This window comes from Primulina tabacum, chromosome 13 (assembly GCF_025594145.1).
Source record: "Primulina tabacum isolate GXHZ01 chromosome 13, ASM2559414v2, whole genome shotgun sequence".
Lineage (NCBI taxonomy): Eukaryota > Viridiplantae > Streptophyta > Magnoliopsida > Lamiales > Gesneriaceae > Primulina > Primulina tabacum.
In genome coordinates, this window is record NC_134562.1 from 7,572,149 (window position 1) to 7,591,643 (window position 19,495).

The 19,495-nt window shown below is 38.4% G+C and overlaps 1 protein-coding gene across 5 annotated transcripts in view; it reads left to right on the forward strand.

The window, feature by feature from the left end:
* The window catches only part of LOC142523242 (protein DA1-like), a 29,758-nt gene extending 11,222 nt beyond the window's left edge, over nt 1-18,536 (forward strand). For 2 of the 5 annotated variants that reach the window (XM_075626968.1, XM_075626969.1), the window contains exons 6-14: nt 8,859-9,030; nt 9,518-9,638; nt 11,544-11,627; nt 13,794-13,913; nt 14,022-14,234; nt 14,356-14,418; nt 14,506-14,624; nt 14,709-14,767; nt 15,553-18,536. In XM_075626968.1, coding sequence (XP_075483083.1) covers nt 8,859-9,030; nt 9,518-9,638; nt 11,544-11,627; nt 13,794-13,913; nt 14,022-14,234; nt 14,356-14,418; nt 14,506-14,624; nt 14,709-14,767; nt 15,553-15,872 — 1,271 coding nt within the window. In that variant the 3' untranslated portion in view covers nt 15,873-18,536. The remainder of the gene's footprint in view (nt 1-8,858; nt 9,031-9,517; nt 9,639-11,543; nt 11,628-13,793; nt 13,914-14,021; nt 14,235-14,355; nt 14,419-14,505; nt 14,625-14,708; nt 14,768-15,552) is intronic. The other 3 variants (XR_012814606.1, XR_012814607.1, XR_012814608.1) reach the window with 3 other exon arrangements.
* Nucleotides 18,537-19,495: the final 959 nt, after the last annotated feature.

Genomic DNA, 19,495 nt, shown 5'->3' on the forward strand with positions numbered 1-19,495 from the left:
TGGTCTCCCAAGTGGCTTCCTCTACTGATTGATTCAGCCACCGGACTTTAACCAACTTGGTCACCTTGTTCCGAAGTCTGTGCTCCTGTCTGTCTAGGATTTGGACATGTCTCTTCTCATATGACAGATCTGGAACAAGCTGCAACGGCTCATAGCTCAGAACATGCGAAGAATTAGCTAGGTACTTCCTCAGCATCGAGACATGGAACACATTGTGTACCCCGGCCAGATTCGGCGGAAGGGCAACACGATAAGCTAGAGTCCCACTCTGTCAAGAATCTCAAATGGCCCAATAAACCTCGGACTCAGCTTGCCTCTTTTCCCAAATCTCATAACACCCTTCATAGGTGCTATCTATACAAAAACGTGATCACCTACGGCAAACTCTAGATCCCTTCTCCTCTTATCAGCATAGCTGTTTTGACGACTCTGTGCGGTCTTCATCCTGTCTTGGATCTTGACCACCACATCTGCAGTCTGCTGAACAATCTCTGGACCAAGTTCTGCTCTTTCTCCGACTTCATCCCAATGAATCGGCGATCTGCACTTCCTTCCATACAATGCCTCGTAGGGAGCCATACTTATAGATGCTTGGAAACTGTTGTTGTAGGTAAACTCCATTAGAGGTAGTTTCGATTCCCAAGTCCCCTGGAAATCGATCATACAGGCTCGCAATAAATCCTCCAAAATTTGAATCACTCGCTCAGACTGGCCATCTGTCTGCGGGTGAAAAGCTGTACTGAATAGCAACTTCGTCCCCATGGCCGTATGTAGGCTCTTCCAGAAGGACGATGTAAACCTGGGGTCCCTGTCGGACACAATGGAAACTGGGATCCCATGCAATCGAACTATCTCCCTGATATAAAGCTCCGCATACTGTGTCATGGAGAAAGTCGTCTTCACTGGCAAAAAGTGTGCTGACTTGGTGAGTCGGTCCACTATAACCCAAATGGCATTGGATCCTCTAACTGATCTCGGCAAGCCAACAACGAAATCCATGATGATATTCTCCCATTTCCACTCGGGGATAGGGAGTGGCTTAAGCATCCCTGCTGGCCTCTGATGCTTTGCCTTCACTTGCTGACAAGTGAGGCATTCAGACACAAATCAACGGATGTCTCACTTCATACCTGGCCACCAATACAAACTCTGCAAGTCTTTGTACATATTGGTGCCTCCTGGCTGAATGGAATACGGTGATGCATGTGCCTCCGTCAGAATATCCTCTCTGATCGAATCAACACTAGGCACCCACATTCTACCTCTGTATCTCACAATACCATCGGACACTGTGTAGAGTACACTGCCCTTGGCTTCGTCTTTCAGCCTCCATTTCTGCAGCTGCTCATCTGAAGGCTACCCCCTACGGATTCGGTCTAGCAAATCATATTTGACTGTCAGATTAGATAGTCTGGGAGCTCTGCCTTTGGGATAAACCTTTAGCCCAAATCTCTGAATCTCTGACTGAAGAGATCTCTGTACTGACAACTGTGCGATGACTGCAACCTTTCGGCTCAAGGCATTTGCCACGACGTTAGCTTTCCCTGGATGGTAGCTAATCTCGCCATCATAGTTTTTCACCAATTCCAACCATCATCTCTGTCTCATATTCAGCTCTTTTTGCGTGAAGAAATACTTGAGACTCTTGTGATAAGTGAATATCTGACATTTCTCGCCGTACAAATAGTGTCTCCAAATCTTCAAAGCAAAGACAACGGCGGCTAACTCAAGATCGTGAGTCGGGTAGTTCTTCTCATGCACCTTTAACTGCCTGGAAGCATAAGCTATCACCCGACTATGCTGCATCAACACTGTGCCTAAGCCGAGCTTAGACGCATCGGTGTATAACACAAAATCTCCTTGCCCGAATGGCATGGCTAACACTGGCGCTGAAATAAGAGCTTGCTTCAAAGCATCGAAGCCCTTCTGACATTCATCACTCCACACGAACTTGGCATTCTTCTTGGTCAATGAAGTGAGCGACACTGCTATCGACGAAAATCCCTGAATAAACTTACGGTAGTAACCTGCTAAACCCAGAAAACCGCGGATCTCTGAATCATTCTTCGGCTCAACCCATTCCTTAACGGCTGCCACCTTCGCTGGATCCACCTCAATCCCACTGCTAGACACTATGTGACCCAAAAACGCTACCTTCTCCAACCAGAATTCTCACTTTCTGAACTTCGCAATTAACTTGCGACTCTGCAAGGTCTGTAGAACTGTACTCAAGTGCTGATTGTGCTCCTCGTGGCTCTTAGAGTATATAAGAATGTTGTCAATGAACACTATGACGAACTGATCTAAGTAGGGCTGAAATACTCGGTTCATGAGGTCCATGAAAATTGCTGGAGCATTCGTCAGTCCAAACGGCATTACCAAGAACTCGTAATGCCCATACCTGGTTCTAAAGGCTGTCTTGTGAACATCTGCGTCTTTCACTTCAGCTGATGATACCTCGATCGAAGATCTATCTTAGAAAACATTGAAGCTCCCTGCAACTGATCGAACAAGTCCTCGATTCTTGGTAATGGGTATTTATTCTTGATCGTTACCTTGTTCAATTCTAGGTAATCGATACACAGCCTCATGCTTCCTTCTTTCTTCTTTACGAAGAGTACTGGTGCGCCCCACGGTGAGAAACTAGGGCGAATGAATTCCTTGTCAAGGAGTTCCTGAATCTGCTGTTTGAGTTCTAGTATCTCAGCTGGAGCTAAACGGTACGGTGCCTTGGAGATTGGCACTGTGCCTGGCATAAGGTCAATAGCAAACTCCACCTCTCTCTCTGGTGGAAGGCATGTGACGTCATCAGGAAAGACGTCTGGGAAGTCTCTGACTACTGGCACATCAGATATAGACGGGGTGGGTATGTCAGGTGCGGAGACAACGCTGGCCAAGAAAGCCTGACAACCCTTAGAAATAAGTCTCCAAGCCTGCACGCAAGAGATCATGCGAGGGAAACTTCTCTATCTGGCTGGTTCAAATAGAAACTACGATCTAACCAACACCGACCTTTTCTGGAAGTCGATAAGAACTCTGTTCTTCGTCAGCCATTCCATTCCCAGAATGATATCAAACTCTGGCATCGGCAATACAATCAAATCGGCATACACTAGGTGGCCTTGCAGCTGGAGATCGATGTCCCTGACCACGCTAGTAGCTGACAATTCTTCCCCTGATGGGACTATCACTGAATAATTGACGTCAAGGCCGATGATGTTGATATCCAAGTAGTTAGCAAACGTCTCCGAGATGAATGAATGAGTGGCCCCGGAATCTATCAAGGCCTTAGTAGCTAATCTCTTAATGAAAATATTTCATGAGAGACGTTAGCACAACACAAAACTTATATCTCAAAATTCTAACCTTAACCGCGTGCATAGTAGAAATTATACTCCAAGTCACTCAAAAATATTACTAGCACACTATAATCCCAAATAAATTTAACACATGCATGACAAAATAATACTGAGCTTAGGTAGAAAAGTTTACCGGTCAGTAATATCGTGTCTGGGTTCGCCTCCTGAGCATGCATGGCGAACACCCTGCCCTGGGTCGGGTATGTCAGGTGCGGAGACAACGCTGGCCAAGAAAGCCTGACAACCCTTAGAAATAAGTCTCCAAGCCTGCACGCAAGAGATAATGCGAGGGAAACTTCTCTATCTGGCTGGTTCAAATAGAAACTACGGTCTAACCAACACCGACCTTTTCTGGAAGTCGATAAGAACTCTGTTCTTCGTCAGCCATTCCATTCCCAGAATGATATCAAACTCTGGCATCGGCAATACAATCAAATCGGCATACACTAGGTGGCCTTGCAGCTCGAGATCGATGTCCCTGACCACGCTAGTAGCTGACAATTCTTCCCCTGATGGGACTATCACTGAATAATTGACGTCAAGGTCGATGATGTTGATATCCAAGTAGTTAGCAAACGTCTCCGAGATGAATGAATGAGTGGCCCCGGAATCTATCAAGGCCTTAGTAGCTAATCTCTTAATGAAAATATTTCATGAGAGACGTTAGCACAACACAAAACTTATATCTCAAAATTCTAACCTTAACCGCGTGCATAGTAGAAATTATACTCCAAGTCACTCAAAAATATTACTAGCACACTATAATCCCAAATAAATTTAACACATGCATGACAAAATAATACTGAGCTTAGGTAGAAAAGTTTACCGGTCAGTAATGTCGTGTCTGGGTTCGCCTCCTGAGCATGCATGGCGAACACCCTGCCCTGGGTCGGCTGCCTCCACTGAGGGCATTCCTTTAGCATGTGGTCACTTGCTCCGCACTTAAAACACTTGCCTGACCCATACAAACACTGTCCCGGGTGCTAGCGATTGCACTTCGGGCACACCAGGTATTCTCCCGGCCTCTGGGGCGCCTTCTGCTGTGGCATAGGACCCTTGCCCTTAGGCGGTCCCTGATAAGGCTTCTTCCCTGGCTGCCCCTGGAACGGCCTCTTAAACTGCGGTCGTTGTTGCTGTTGCTGTGGGGCTTGATAGGGCCTCTTGCCCTGCTTATCACTCTCGATATCCCTTTGGTCCTGCTCTGCCGCCAAGGATCTAGATACGGCAACAGCATATGTAGTAGGACCTGCAACCCTGACATCACGGCGCAAGATCGGCCGCAAATCATCCATGAAATTCCTCAGCTTCCCCTGGGCATCATTTGCTATCAGGGGCACAAAGTGACACCCCCTTTCGAACTTCCTTACGAAGTCTGCCACGCTGCTGTCTCCTTGTCGCAGCGTCATGAACTCCCTAGTCAATCTGGAGCGTACTTCCTCAGTGAAGTACTTGGAGTAAAAGACCTCCTTAAATTCATTCCATGTCAGTGTCTGCAAGTTAACTGACACTATTGCACTTTCCCACCATAGCCTGGCGTCTCTAGTCAACAAGTAGGTGGCACACCTACCCCGGTCTGCATCCTGCAGCTCCATAAAGGCAAAAATCACCTCGATGGATTTAATCCATCCTTCAGCTATCATCAGGTCAGTAGTCCCCGAAAACTCCTTCGGATTCATCCTCTGAAATCTTTCATACACTGCTTCTGGTCGGGGCCTCGCCCCTGCACTCACTGCTGTAGCCTGGTTCCCTGCAAACTGCGAGAAGAATTGCGTCATGCCTGCATATCCGGAGGTGGAGGTGGGGGATTGGCCCTCCCCTCATCTCGAGGCTCTCGGTCCTCTTCCGTAGCTTCACAGTTAACCATACGTCTAGGAAGCATACTGTTCCAACAAATACCCAACACGTAAACCCCATATGCATGAACATGATATCAATAGTATAAGATGTACGTAAATCGAACTTAAAACATGGACATGCTGAAATCATGACTTAATGCTTAGTACATAACATAATTCAAAACTTTAAAACTTACAGACTTGAGGTGTAACTTCGTGAGCTTCTTGCGACTAGCAATAGGCATAACCCTTTACAAGAACCTCGCTTTGATACCTACTCTAACGTACCGTACTTTTTACCTTTTAAAATTTACGGAAAAATTAAAAATTTTCTTAAAAGAGTAATCAAACTTCAATTTCGATAACGTAAACCGTACGTCCCAAAAGTAGTTGCAACAAAGATCTAAAAATAAAGTTTGACAAAAGTATTTGACATTTCATAAAAACTTGGGCGGTCCTCGGGTCTAGCCTCCTGCTCAGTCCAAGCCAGCTCTTTGGTCCCCACCCCTAGTATCCTCAAAATCATCTTCACCTGCATCGATCAAGTCTAGTGAGTCTAAAGACTCAACACGTATAAACTGGAAGTAACAAGTAATACGTAATAAAATCACAAGCAACTTTAAAATAGGAAGTACATACTGAAACTTGAACTTGCATACCAAAAGCTTGAACATACGTGCATACATACATAGACGTGCCATTGTCATAAAACTTTTCTTAAACATGCCTGCATACTTGAACATACATAACTTCATCATTTTGCGTAGAGGCATGTTTCAAAGCGAGTGACCCATAACATAAATCGCCTGATCAGACTAAACCACCGTACTGGGATGACAGGGACGAATCCACTGCCACATACATGAGATCCCCGTTCATGCTTTAACGGGTGGATTGGTCCCCGTTCATGCTTTAACGCTTTCTAATCCTGATCTAAACCCGTTCATGATTTAACGGGGTGGATTGGTCCCCGTTCATGTTTTAACGCTTTCCAATCCTGGTCTAAACCCTTCATGATTTAACGGGGTGGATTGGTCCCTGGTCATGCTTTACCGCTTTCCAATCCCATACATAAATTGGTCACAAGACATTTAGCATACCTCAAAAACTTAAAAGTATTTTCTTTGCACGTCGAACATACTTACTTGGCGTTGAGGGATTCGTTGGAACTCGTTCGGGACATTGCTGCACATGCTAACATGCTACCATGAACTTTAAATTCCACAACTTAATCATGCCTATCGAATGCATCACCCAATGAATTACTGACTTATGACCTTCTACAAATGCTCGGGACTTCACCGTAATAAACAACATACTAACCCCCGACTCAACTCCGAAACAAATCTTGTCAAGAAGTATGAATTTTCTCACCCAAAAGAAGGTACGGACCTTGCTTAAAACATAGTTCAACGATCCCAAATCAGACTTCATGTTATCTATATTAACTTTTAGTATACTAGGACATAACGACTTAATAGTACCCAAAGGAAGCAAGAACACCTAGATTTAAAGCCAAAAATCTGCCCGTAGCAGCGCCGCAGCGCCAGGCTGGTGCCTAGGCGCTGCCCTGCAGCGCTGTGGCGCTGCCTGATGCGTACCAGCAGCGCTGCGGTGCCCGCAGTGCGGCGCTGGTCCTGCGCTAGCACACCCCAAAATTCTGCACACGAGTTCCCTATGACTTCTAATGCATGCACAACTTAACCAACCCGAGACAACACCTCGAAATTCACATGATCAACCTCATAGACACTCCTAAACACAGCAAGGTACCTCCGACGATTCCCAACGAAGCCTGCAACAAGAAATTCTCAAGAACACGTCAATAACAAAATTTTTCCAGAAAACGCAGTTTGAGCAGTTCCCCGAAAAACACCATAACTCACTCAATTTTTATCCAAATATTTTGAGTTTACTGTCAAATCGAAGATATTGAAATGTTCTACATTTTATATGTTGAAAGTTTTTCCAAAAAGTCGACCGAAAAGTCGCAGTATTTAATTTGACTGCAAACTTCGAGTTTTGAGATCTAAAACATTTCAAAAGTGATCCAATCATTTTTGCTCAAACTTCTTCATAACATCCACATGTTTTTCATACAATAAACATAAAAATCATTACTATGACAAGATCGATGCAGAAACGAAAGTATATACATGCCTTTTGATAATTAAAAGTACCGAAACGACGATACCGACGCGGAGAAAGATGCGAGGTTGATCCGGGACGAACGTGGAACGATTTTTTTTGAAGAAAACACAACAAAACCTTGCTGGAATTTCAAATGGAGGGGGCGGCTGCTCTCAAGGCCAAGAACCCTAGGTTTGCTCTCCAAAACAAAAAGGAAAGTGCAAGGGAAATAGTGTGTGTGTGTAGGCGTGAACATGTGTGTGTAAAAATGTGTGTGTGCGTGTGTTTAGGTGATAATTAGGGAGTAAAATTGGCTTAATTCTACCATTAAGGTGCTAATTAAAAGTTAACTCAATTAACAAATTAAATAAAATACTGTCCCTACTAATCCTTAAATAAAAGTTCCCTAAATGAAATAAAGGGCACAAGCACAAAGTCTTTAAAGGTTGTAAAATCTTAAAATCACCTAATTAATAAATTAGGCTTTTAAAAATTTTACTAAAGCTAAATAAATTATTTAAAATGCCCCAACCTAAACTTAAAATAAAATACCACATTTAAAAATTGCCAAAATCGTCACCGGTCTCTTTTCCTCGATCCCGCATCGAATAATCGCCTGAAACATGAAAATCGATAAAACAATTAACGTGCATCAAATAAACATTAAAATAATGCAATTTAATAAATCTCGCATCACTAAAAATCATTTTAAATTTAAATAAATGATATAATAATTAAATAAATGCAGGGGTTTTACATGTACTGTTTTTGGGCTCTACAACAAGGCTTTGATCTTCGTTAAAAATGGGATTTTGTAGTTTAGATATTTGAATGTTATAATTTATGTAACATTGTTATTTGGGTACAACCTTATAATATTAGTTTGATTTTTTATTATGTAATGTTGCAATTGAAACATATACTTATTGAATTAATTTATTATATTTGTGTTGTAATATATTTGAAAGTGTCAAGAAATAAAATAAAATCAAACTATTTTAGGGAACAACTCATCAAATTATGGAAAAAATATCATGGCTCAAATCTCGAACACATCAGGTTCGATTCTTTATTGTGTAAAATGTCCATTTAATATTGAATAAATTGATTTGAAATCCAACATACTGAAATATTAGTTTTAATTGCATACGATGGTTATCGGGTAGGATTTTTCATACCTGATCGCTGACCCGGCATATTCAATGCGAGCTCGCATATTACCTAAGCATGGATTCTTTTAAAATGGGCCTACCCGATTGGGTCGGGTATTGAGTACCCGTATCCAGACGCCACCCAAAGCGTCACTGTAGAATTTGGTTTTATGGGATCTCTTGCTTACTTGGCAAAGACAATGATTAACGGGATATCGAAACTCCAGATTTTTCTGACTTCAAACCCAATGCATGTGGTCAGAAAGTACCTTTCTTTACTTTTCTATGTGCTATCTAAGTACTTTTTTCTCTACTATGTATTTTGTTAGGTTGTATATACCTATGAACTTAAAGTTATATTTTTTATATCTAATGTGGCATAGATAGTGAACCACAATTGGAAGAAGGTGAACAACTTGCCAGGGCTCTTCAAGAGAGCTTGAATGTTGAGTCTCCACAGCAGCAACAGACTAGAAGTGACAGTGATGCGAGAAATGGATATGGAAATGAAAATATTTATCAACCTTTATCTTTCCCGTATTCCAATAGCTTCAGGTACATAGGTTTATGACATTGCAGTTCAGACTTCAGAGCTTGTATTCGTTGAATTTCTTCGAGTTGGCCATTTTTTGATGTGCTGTCCTATTCATTTAATAATTTATATCTAGACCGAAGTCTGAAACCCAGTATAGGAATAAATCCAATTTGAGGGCCATATGCAAGCCTATTTTGCTATCAAATGTTGTTTTCTTGAGCCTTGTAAAAAACTCGCCAAACATCTTGCCACGTATCACCTCTGTATGTATGGTTGGCATTCAAGAATTTTCTCTCTACTTAGGCTTATGCTGGTGAATAGTACATAAATGTTGTTAAAGATGACTTCAATCAGGTATATGCACAACACTTTCTTATGACGGTAGAGAGAATTGCTTATTTGAGGGACCCTAGAGGTGGATGTTAACCTTTATTTGTTGGATATTCACGATAATTTCACTTGTTCAAAATCCAATGCATAATTTTTTTCGTTTGTTTTCTATTGTAGGAATTGTGCTGGTTGTAACACAGAGATTGGCTATGGAAGATTTTTGAGTCGTTTGAGTGCGATGTGGCACCCAGAATGTTTCAGATGCCATGGTTGCAACCAACCAATATTTGATTATGAGGTACAGTAAAACCTTGGCGATCAAAGTACTTGTAACTTGTTCTGGTAGCTTATCCTTTATTTCTTTACATGGTATCAGTATTCAAGAGATTGTAATGTAAACTATATGCTTTTGCAACCTGAACTTCATGCATAAATAATTTCACGTGATGATTTTGAACTTTTGGTACTGACTCACGTTGGATGTTTTCTGGCACCTTGTTGTCAATAAATGATTTTGGTACGAATTTACCAATTTCAACTCTCCAGCAGATGATGAATTGTTTCTGTATATTTAAAATGTTGTGTGGATGATAGCAAGATTAGGTAGAGTTCCAAGGCCATGCTTTTTTATTTTGTCTAAGGAATAATGATAATGCTGAAAGGCAATATTCAAGGTGTGGTCATTGTTCGGGTAAGAGCAGGTTTTGATGAATAAATTGATGATTTTACTTTGGCGAAGACCTGCCCCAATCAAAATTTGATATCCAGCCTGATCAGTTTAATGATATTCTCAAGTAGTAAATTAATCTGCTAGTCAAGAATATTTTAATGGCAGCGACTCCTTTCCAGATTGAAAACAAATAATTTCCACTGCTCTATTTATCATTTCAGGGAAAAAATTATGTAATATGTCAATGCTTATTTTATGCTTTTATTTGATCAAAGGAACAATATATTTAGTTTAGCTGAATTCAGCAAAGTATAATCCCGGCGGATAGCTATCTATTTTAGCAAACATTGTGGACAAAATATTAAAAACTTTGTAAGAAGTTTCATGGTATGTACTAGAACATTAGAAACCGAACAAAATTTAATTGTAACAATACTTTAGCCAAATGACTGTAGTTTGTAATAAAAGGCACTATTTATGATTTACACTGTGACTAAGAAAATGATTTTGCGATTGTAGTGAACCAGATTCCAAATATCACACACGCTTGAACTTCCTACAAATTTATAAACCATATAAATTTTATTTGTATGTTGTAGTTTTATTTTCTGTTTTAGAAATTCTAGGTTTGAAGTGATTAACAAGCCAAAGAACTGAAGCTAATTTTGAGACTGCTCTAAATATGCAATTACATGCACCTGGAGGTCGATAAAAATTCCATGAGGAAATTTCAAAACTGAGGTATAACTTCTGATTTCTGCAGTGGCTGGGATGTATAGTTTTTGCATCCACTTGATAAAACAGATTGAAGCAAATTTAAAAGAACAGGATTGGATCTCTTATGGATTAAGTATGGCCACCACATTCATCAATATCTAAGATTTAATAAGATATTCTTTTTAGTCCTTTGTTAGATTTAGTTTTTATGTCATAGTAGCTCCAAATTTGATGCTTTTTTTCTCTATGTGATAGTATAATTGTTGGTAAATTATAATAATAAACTTGTAAGAATCCTGTGATATAAGGGATTGATTGCATGAATCCCACCATATATGAGATTATATGTGCTTTCCTTAGTTCCATCTCTTCTCTTTTAAGTTACATTGAATTGTATGCAGTAAAGTAGAGAATAATAAAATTATTCCAGTTTCTCTCCTTTCTTGTCAACTTACATGGTATCATTAGGGTTCGAGAATGAATTATAAAGCGGCTATGGTGGGTTCTTTCATCCACCAGTGGTAGTTCTTCCTCTACCACCAGCAGCGACTCTTCTGCAAAAGGGAACTCTACTCCTAGTGTTCCCTTCACATATCAAAACCTTCAAATTACATTTGACAAGCTGAAGATTACCTGTAGTCCATGTGCAATTGAAAATTTTGCTCTTTTAAGAGGGGCAAAAAATGGTGTAGCTCACATTATAAATAATGAAGTTAACTGAATAAATGCAATTCAGAATTAAAAAGTTGCTCTTTGTTTCCCTTTATCCTTTTTACACGTAAAGTAATTAATCTCATTTGTAAATCTCCAATGCAGTTTTCCATGTCTGGGAGCAACCCATATCATAAAGCTTGTTACAAGGAGTCTTATCTACCTAAATGTGATGTGTGCAAACACTTTGTAAGTATTTTATCCTATTGCCTAATCACGATCTATTTCTAGTCTCATTGTTTGTGTCCATGCATTTTTCAGTTTCTTAAATTTATAGTCTTAGATTTAACTGGGTCAGGGTCTCAGGGATATGAAGTGTGTGCTGGAAGTTTCTAGATATTCAAAATGGAGGATGACACGGGGGGTGATTATTTAAATATGTGTGCTTCTTGAAAGGTGGTGAAGTCTGAAGTTTGGGAGTGAGATAGTGTTCATGGTGGTTAGGTTTAAAGCTGTGAGTGGTGCTAATGGATGCACAGAATTTGACTGTTGCCATCGACTTTTGCCAGCCACCGGGTTGTGGTAGTGGATAGGATGTAGTCTTGTGTATGGGTCTGGACCATGAATAGACAGATGATAGCTATGATTCTGGTAAATGCTTCATCAAGAAGTAAAGAAATTGTGCTGCATCCTGCAGTTATAACAATTAACATGCACTTGGGGTAAATGGGCTAGATTTTGATTTAGGAATCACCTCTAGATCGTTAATCCTATACCAAGCTATTCCAATTTAATTGAAATGTATGGGCCAAACTTGGTTTATAGACTTCGATCGAGGTTTATTAGGCAACTATTGTTTGTGCGGTGATTCGTTAAACTGCATGGAACATTTCCTGTGCTCCGTTTTAGATTTCAGTTTGATCGATTTTTATTAGGCTACTATTGTTTGTGGGGTGATTCGTGAAACTGCATGGAACATTTCCTGTGCTCCATTTTACGTTAATGGTTGGATTGTTGGAGATACTTACAATTTTTTCCTAATTGGATATTCGTCATCTACTCATCTGACAAGTGATAGAATTAGCCGCAAGACAACCATCGAAGACAAGGGAGCTATTTTTGATATCATTCCTGGCTAATCTGTCTTGATGCTTTTTATTTCATCTTAGCGTTATGAGTGCAACAAAAGCTGGTGTTGCAAGTCCCACAATACCTCTAAAAGTCATTGTTGAGTGGTAATTAGGTTTGAGAGATTATTAGTATTACAAAGATTACAGCTCTTTTTTCTGAATCTGATTTTAAAAAATGTTTTCCATGGCGAGGGAAAAAGAAATTTTTTTTGTGTGGCACTGTATAGTTATCCTGCCCATAATCATGTCTGCATCCTTTCTGCTGCCATTAAAAAAAATATTTAATGTTTTAACATGTGTCAGTAGCAAGTAGATGTTCCCATATCGTGTCAAATTCTTTATTAAGCTCGGATAGGAAATCATATATGTTGTCTTTTTCAACCAATTTTTTAAGTAACAAAGTTCCCGCAACAGCTTTGTGTGAGCATGAAATAATTGTTCGACATCCATTCTAGCTAGGTCAAGTTTCGGGCCTTATTTCACAATTCTAACGGCTGAGATGCATTCCCTAAGTCTCATATTTTCTTCCCTGAAGCAATTCGCATTTGCTTGGGGGTAGTGCAACGCATAAAATTTGCACTAATTTTTTCCTCCATTGAATTGGTTAACTGAACCAACACCATTGATTTGTAAAATAAAAAATTTGGTTCTTCTTCAACAGTAATTTTGCCATGCAAGTGAAAAGACATTGTATTCTTTCTCTCGATTCACCATTTCAACTGATTGGGACCAGTGGAGATAATTTTTTAAATTTATGAGACGGTTTTTGTAGAGTATAATAATTTGAAAGGCATCAGATCTGGAAGGTGGGTATCCAGCCATGACTAAGAATGAAGAAATATAGCAGAGCCTGGCACTTGACGCCAGATATAGAAAAATAAATTAGATAAAATTATATTTTCAGATATCATTATAGCTAATAACGGGGATAGTTAAAGATTAAAATGAAGATAATCTATTTTCTAGATACATCAATGAACATTCTATTCAAAATAAACAGTTGACTAAATAAATAATTTTGTTACATTTACACATCAAGCTGGATTATCCACCTGTTCTATGAAGGCAAGATCTATTCACTATAGTCACTCCAAAATGGAGGCAACTTTTGAAAACATTAAGTTTCCAGATATATGAACTTCATGCCTACTTGAACATGTCTATGTTCCACTTCACACACACACACACACACACACACATATATGTATATGTAAAAAACACATAATATGAACCACATTACTTTTTTACTTCTTTTGAGAGTTTATTTATTTTTTGTTTTTTCCAGATTCCAACAAATGCCATTGGCCTTGTTGAATATAGGGCACATCCTTTTTGGTCCCAGAAATACTGTCCTAGTCACGAGCATGATGGAACTCAGAGATGCTGCAGTTGTGAGCGGATGGAGGTAAATTGGAGCCAGATTAAAGTACTCATTGTTGCCAAGAAAATCTTAATGGTTGTTTGTTAGGGTGCCAAGTGCTAATTTATTCGATATATTACTTGATGCTCACAGTCTAGGGATGCAAGATGTGTATCCCTTAATGATGGTCGAAGTCTATGCATGGAGTGCTTAGATTCAGCAATTATGGATACTGATCAGTGCCAGCCTCTTTTTATTGATGTACAAGACTTTTATGAAGGATTGAATATGAAAGTGACACAGCCAATTCCTTTACTGTTGGTTGACAGGCAGGTTCTGAATGAGGCGTTGGATGGAGAGAGACATGTAAGATTTGTGTCTTACATTCCAAGATATTTGTTTGTTTGTTTTGACTTTCCTTTCTTGTGAAGAAAAAGTGAGATAAATGGGAAAACTTACTTTTAATTTCCTTACCTTTTCTTTCTAGGGGCATCATCATATGCCCGAGACACGAGGTCTTTGTCTCTCGGAGGAACAAACAATCAGCACTGTAAGGGCACTGTACTATCTGTCATTTGGTCTCTCCTGGGAAAAATCATTCATATGAAATTTATCACGGTTTGCCAATGATCACCAGGTATTGCATCCACCAAGAATAGGTTCTGGGAACCAAGTGATAGGAATGAGAACCGAGCCTTATAAATTAACCCTCCATTGTGAAGTGACAGCAATACTTATTTTACATGGTTTTCCAAGGTATTTTCTACATCACCATCTTATTTTGGGCATATTGAATTTTTATTAGAATAAATTTGGTCACTCAATTGTTAAAAGCTGCAGGTTGCTAACAGGATCGATATTAGCTCATGAAATGATGCATGCGTGGTTGCGACTTAATGGTATTTTTCACACGTGGCTACTTTTTATCTTATTGTCTCCTATTATATCCCTGTGAACGGGAATACAAATGAATCGAGTCAAGCTGAATATTCCTTATATTTTATATATTTAAGCTTGAATCATCTTGTTGAAATTTAAATATTGAGTTGTACTATGCTAAGCTTGAATTGTCGTTTTAGCTTCTGAGCTCATTGTTTTTTATATATATTTATTTAATACTGATAAATATAATAAAGTTCACGAGGCTCACGGGCCATCAACCCAAATTGTTTAAGCTCAAATTCAACTCAAAATATGTCAAATATCAAATAATTTTGTGCTTGCCTGAGATGCTTGCAGACAAGTTGATTCATCTGTGCCCGCACTCCTGAGTGTGAAAATTCATAATTTATTTCGTACAACAATCAATTAATTTTAATTTAAAAAAATCAGTGAAGTATGAATAATCCGATTGATTTGTAAGCATTGTTCTTAACATGCAATATCAAATCGCTGAAATGACGTTGATTTAGGGATGTTAATATTGATTATTTATGTAGGTATGGTCTCTCTCTGTCTTGATTAGAAATCTTGTTTTCTCATAGCAACCTTTTCAATAAAAACACGAACTTCGCATATTCTTTTCACTTTTAGGTTCGATATTGAAATATCTCTTTAGGTGACATAATCCGTTTGTTCGATTTCATAATTAATCCATGAGTTGTAAGTAAAATTAACACTTCTTCCTCCTATGCATCTTTCTCTGTCCCATTCTGTTCCTGATATATCGCCATTTTAATGCTAGGTTTTCAAAATCTCAGACAAGATGTTGAAGAAGGTATTTGTCAAGTTCTTGCAAGCATGTGGTTAGAATCCCAAATTTTATATATGTCTGACACCAATGGTGCATCAACTTCGTCCTCAATCCCAATCTCTACACCATCAAGGCAAGCGGGACATTCACCATTTGAGATAAAACTTGGTGTGTTTTTCAAACACCAAATTGCATCCGATATATCTATGGTATATGGAAATGGTTTTAGAACTGGTCATGAGGCAGTTCTGAAGTTTGGGTTGCAGATGACTTTGGTTCACATACGGGAAACGGGAAATTTTCCTTACTGAGTTATGGTTTGGGTTATACATTAGATTTTTTGGTATTGTGGCACTGCTCATATTCGGGTTGCAGATTTCTGTAGGTAAAATATGCGGGATGGGTAATTTCCTTGCTGAATTAAGTGCCAAACTTGGATTATATTTTCTATGAAGGGTGTGGGCTGATAAATTATTGCTTGGCATATATGATAGTTTTTCAGAAAATATTTTGGTAGTCATCCTGAGGCCTTCTACAATTCAGGTTCTTCCCGTGTACTAGAAAATTAATCAAATTCTTGTACATTTTCTTATTCTTGTCAATTTATGGATGCTCATTCAATGTTGCATAAATCTTGTCACATTTTTTTGTTGCCTACCATATTACAAATTCTGTTCAAATGACAGTGTTTGGCATGAGATTCTGGTTTAAAGGGTCCTAAAGTGGAATCTGACCCGTTTAGTAATGGTTTGGGTCAGCGAACTGGTCATGTAGCAAGATCAAGTTAAGCTTGTCGTGTTGGTATATATCAGCTCTAAAAGACTCATTTATAAAAAAGTAAGGAATTTTTATGATGTTTATTTTGATGTAATTTTATGGTTGATTTAAACAATTCTTTCCCCTTTAAAGAAAATAGAAGGTTCAGGTTAGATGGTTTGGTGAGTTCGGACTGTGGGTTTCAGGTTTTGGGCCGTTAAAGTGAGTCAGGTTTGAGCCCTGGTTTCACAAAATCTGCCCGAACTGCTTAACGTGTTCGATCTTTTTTCCGCACATGTGATATGACACAATTTACAGGTTGACACTTGACTAGGGGAGACAAGAGTGATAAAGACTTTTACTCTTTTTGTCAATAATGAAACAATATTAAATAAGCGTGTGGGAAAGCAGGTATCTCTCATGAAACTGTTGTAATTTAACTTTAAAGTGGGTAAATGTGTTAGTAAATCTAGAATATATTTGAGGATGCATCATGTTAAGTGGAAATTGAAAATACCAACGAATTTGAAAGTCAGAGAAATGCTTTTTTGTTATTCAGAAGGTGGCTCACGAACCATCTTGGGTAATAACAGTTTCTGGTATATGAGTTGCTTATTTTAGGTTTTCTATTGTCCCTGTATCATATGAGAACTGAGAAGTCAAAACCAAGCGATTGTAATGCAACGATGGATGCTCATGCTGATAACCGGGATTTGGAGGAAAAAAGAATGGAAGATATTTATGCTTTCTTCCTCATCCATGCGTAACACGTGCATCAAGATGCATAGACTTGGATTCCTTGTTTGAGGACTAGGCAATTTGTTTCTTTATATTTTGGTATTGATCTTCCTTAATTCTATTTGGTTTTATGATTTTGGTCTGACAGTGCAAGTGAGATGAATTACTTGCGAGCTGTTTGGTCAAAACTCCAACTGAGTAGTTCGAGTACTAGATCTTGTCTAGCTCAAGTAACGTTTAATCAGGTTCTAGAAGTCATATTAAGCTACTTGGGGGCGAGTTAAAATTTATCGAGTTTTTGAAATATTTATTGAATTTTTCCCCCCTAAAATTCTTTAGTAAATGATGAATAATTTAGTCATTTACAGCTGAGTCACGTTAGAGAAAGTCCAAAATAACACAAGATTTTTGAAAAAGTTGATGGGGTCTCATGACCCCCTAATAATATATCAGCTCTGTCTATGTCATGCAAGATTTAATTATCTCTTGTTAATTAGCTTTTCTGGGTTAAGAAACACTCTTGTGGTTCTATATACATTTAATGTATGTCAGTCATATATTTGATTCTAAAAGTAATTAACATATGTCGTGCATCTTATTCTTGGGGCCATTTTGGATACAAGAACACTTAGTTTTAAGTTTTAACTGTGTTTTTTCTGTTTTTTCCCCTTCAAAAAGGTAGAAAGAGAGAGTAGTGAAAAATGAACTTTCTTTCGTTTTTTATTTTTAATAAGAAACTGAAGCTAAATCTGTGAAGCCCATTCTTTTCTTACTTCTCTATCCACACACTCTTAATAGCAAATGATGTTTTGTGAATTGTTTGGTGTCGATTTTACGACCTGAATTAATTTCAGGTCATGATTGATTTTTTTTTTAATGTTTATCTTCTATTGCATTTTATTGTGGTTATGTGAATGTAATGGAATTAAATGTGAGAGTAATTCTGCTAGGTATACATAACTTCAAAAAAAAATTGTTTTGGTGGAAATATAGAAGTGATTTAGTGAAGCCAATGGGTTCCATCAAATGATCCTGGTTAATTTTTAGATTTAAAAATCTTCAGATTGAGGGCTTTGGACTTGCAATTGTTTTTGCGGTCGGAATTGAATGTGCAACATAGACGATGGTTGGATTTACTCAATAATTATAATTGTGAGATTTAACATCATTTGGAAAAGACAATCTCTAAGCCGCAAAACTTGTTGGCCATTGTTTTGAGTGGCATTTTGGCATTGCTTGAAAGTTTTCTATCCAGGTTTATTTTCTGCTAGCCTTTTATTAATATAATATTGTTTTGTATAAAAATAAAATAAAAAATTTCCTATCGAAGCGAATTCATCCAAGTGGAGCCAGAGTTGATTTCTCAGATTCGGGATGCTCTGAATTGGCAATAGAACTATGAAGTTTAAGAGATTGGCAGCTGAGGGGCATAAATTGGGATTTCAAATTGCAGCAGATGAATCCTTGCGCTTAATTAACAGGTTTTTTTCTCTCCCCACATGTTTGTCTTGAGAAATAATTTGAGAAACAATTTCTTGTTTATGGAGTTACTTTGAGTTGCAATATGTTGTTTAAATATTTGAAGCATCTACATACTTAGCACTATGATTGTTTAGTAAGTTTGTACTGTAATTGCAAACCTTTTTATTATTTTTCGAAGAATAGTTGCAAAGCATTTTAGGGCTCATTTTGTTGTTGTGTATAATTGTTTGTTCTTTCGCTTCCAATTCGCAAAATGAATTTTTTGTATTTTGACATTTTGGCAGAAAATATGATTGGATCAACCTCAGCGAATTCCCTGCTTCTACTATGTCTACGCGGTGTTTCAATAACTGGACTTATTGATAAAACTGCAGAAATGTCGTTGGCGCTGGGAACGAGGTTGGTGTGACCTAATAACCGCAGCGGCATAATTAGTATTGAATCCGCACAGTTACTACTCAAATCAATCTATTATTGGTTTATTGTTGCTCTTTATCTATTTGTGAATTCCCTTCTCAATATACTTCCATATCACTTCTACATGTGCAGCTAACTGGTTTGGTGCTTTGTTGTCATATGATGCTAATATTTTTCCTATAATTGGCGTTGGAAATTCCATGTTTCTAGTCCAGAGGGTTGGTTGGTTTTTGTTAATGCTTGATTTTTACATTTCATTCATTCTGTCCTCATAAAGTTTAGACTACTAATTGTATAGAGCCTTCACCTCCCCAATTGTGGAAAACACTTGATTTTGTTTTCCCTGTGAATAACCCGAGCCACGACTGCCAATTAATATGTTTTGTACGATTGTTGAAGCTTTCAAATGGCCGTTAGTTGTTTTATTTCTATTTGAAAGCTTTTTGAAAGCTTTGAACAGTTTCAATTTGGACAAGAAATGATTGTTGTGATGTTTGCGACGCAAGAGGTTATATAACAACTTAAACGGTCTTGAATTTGT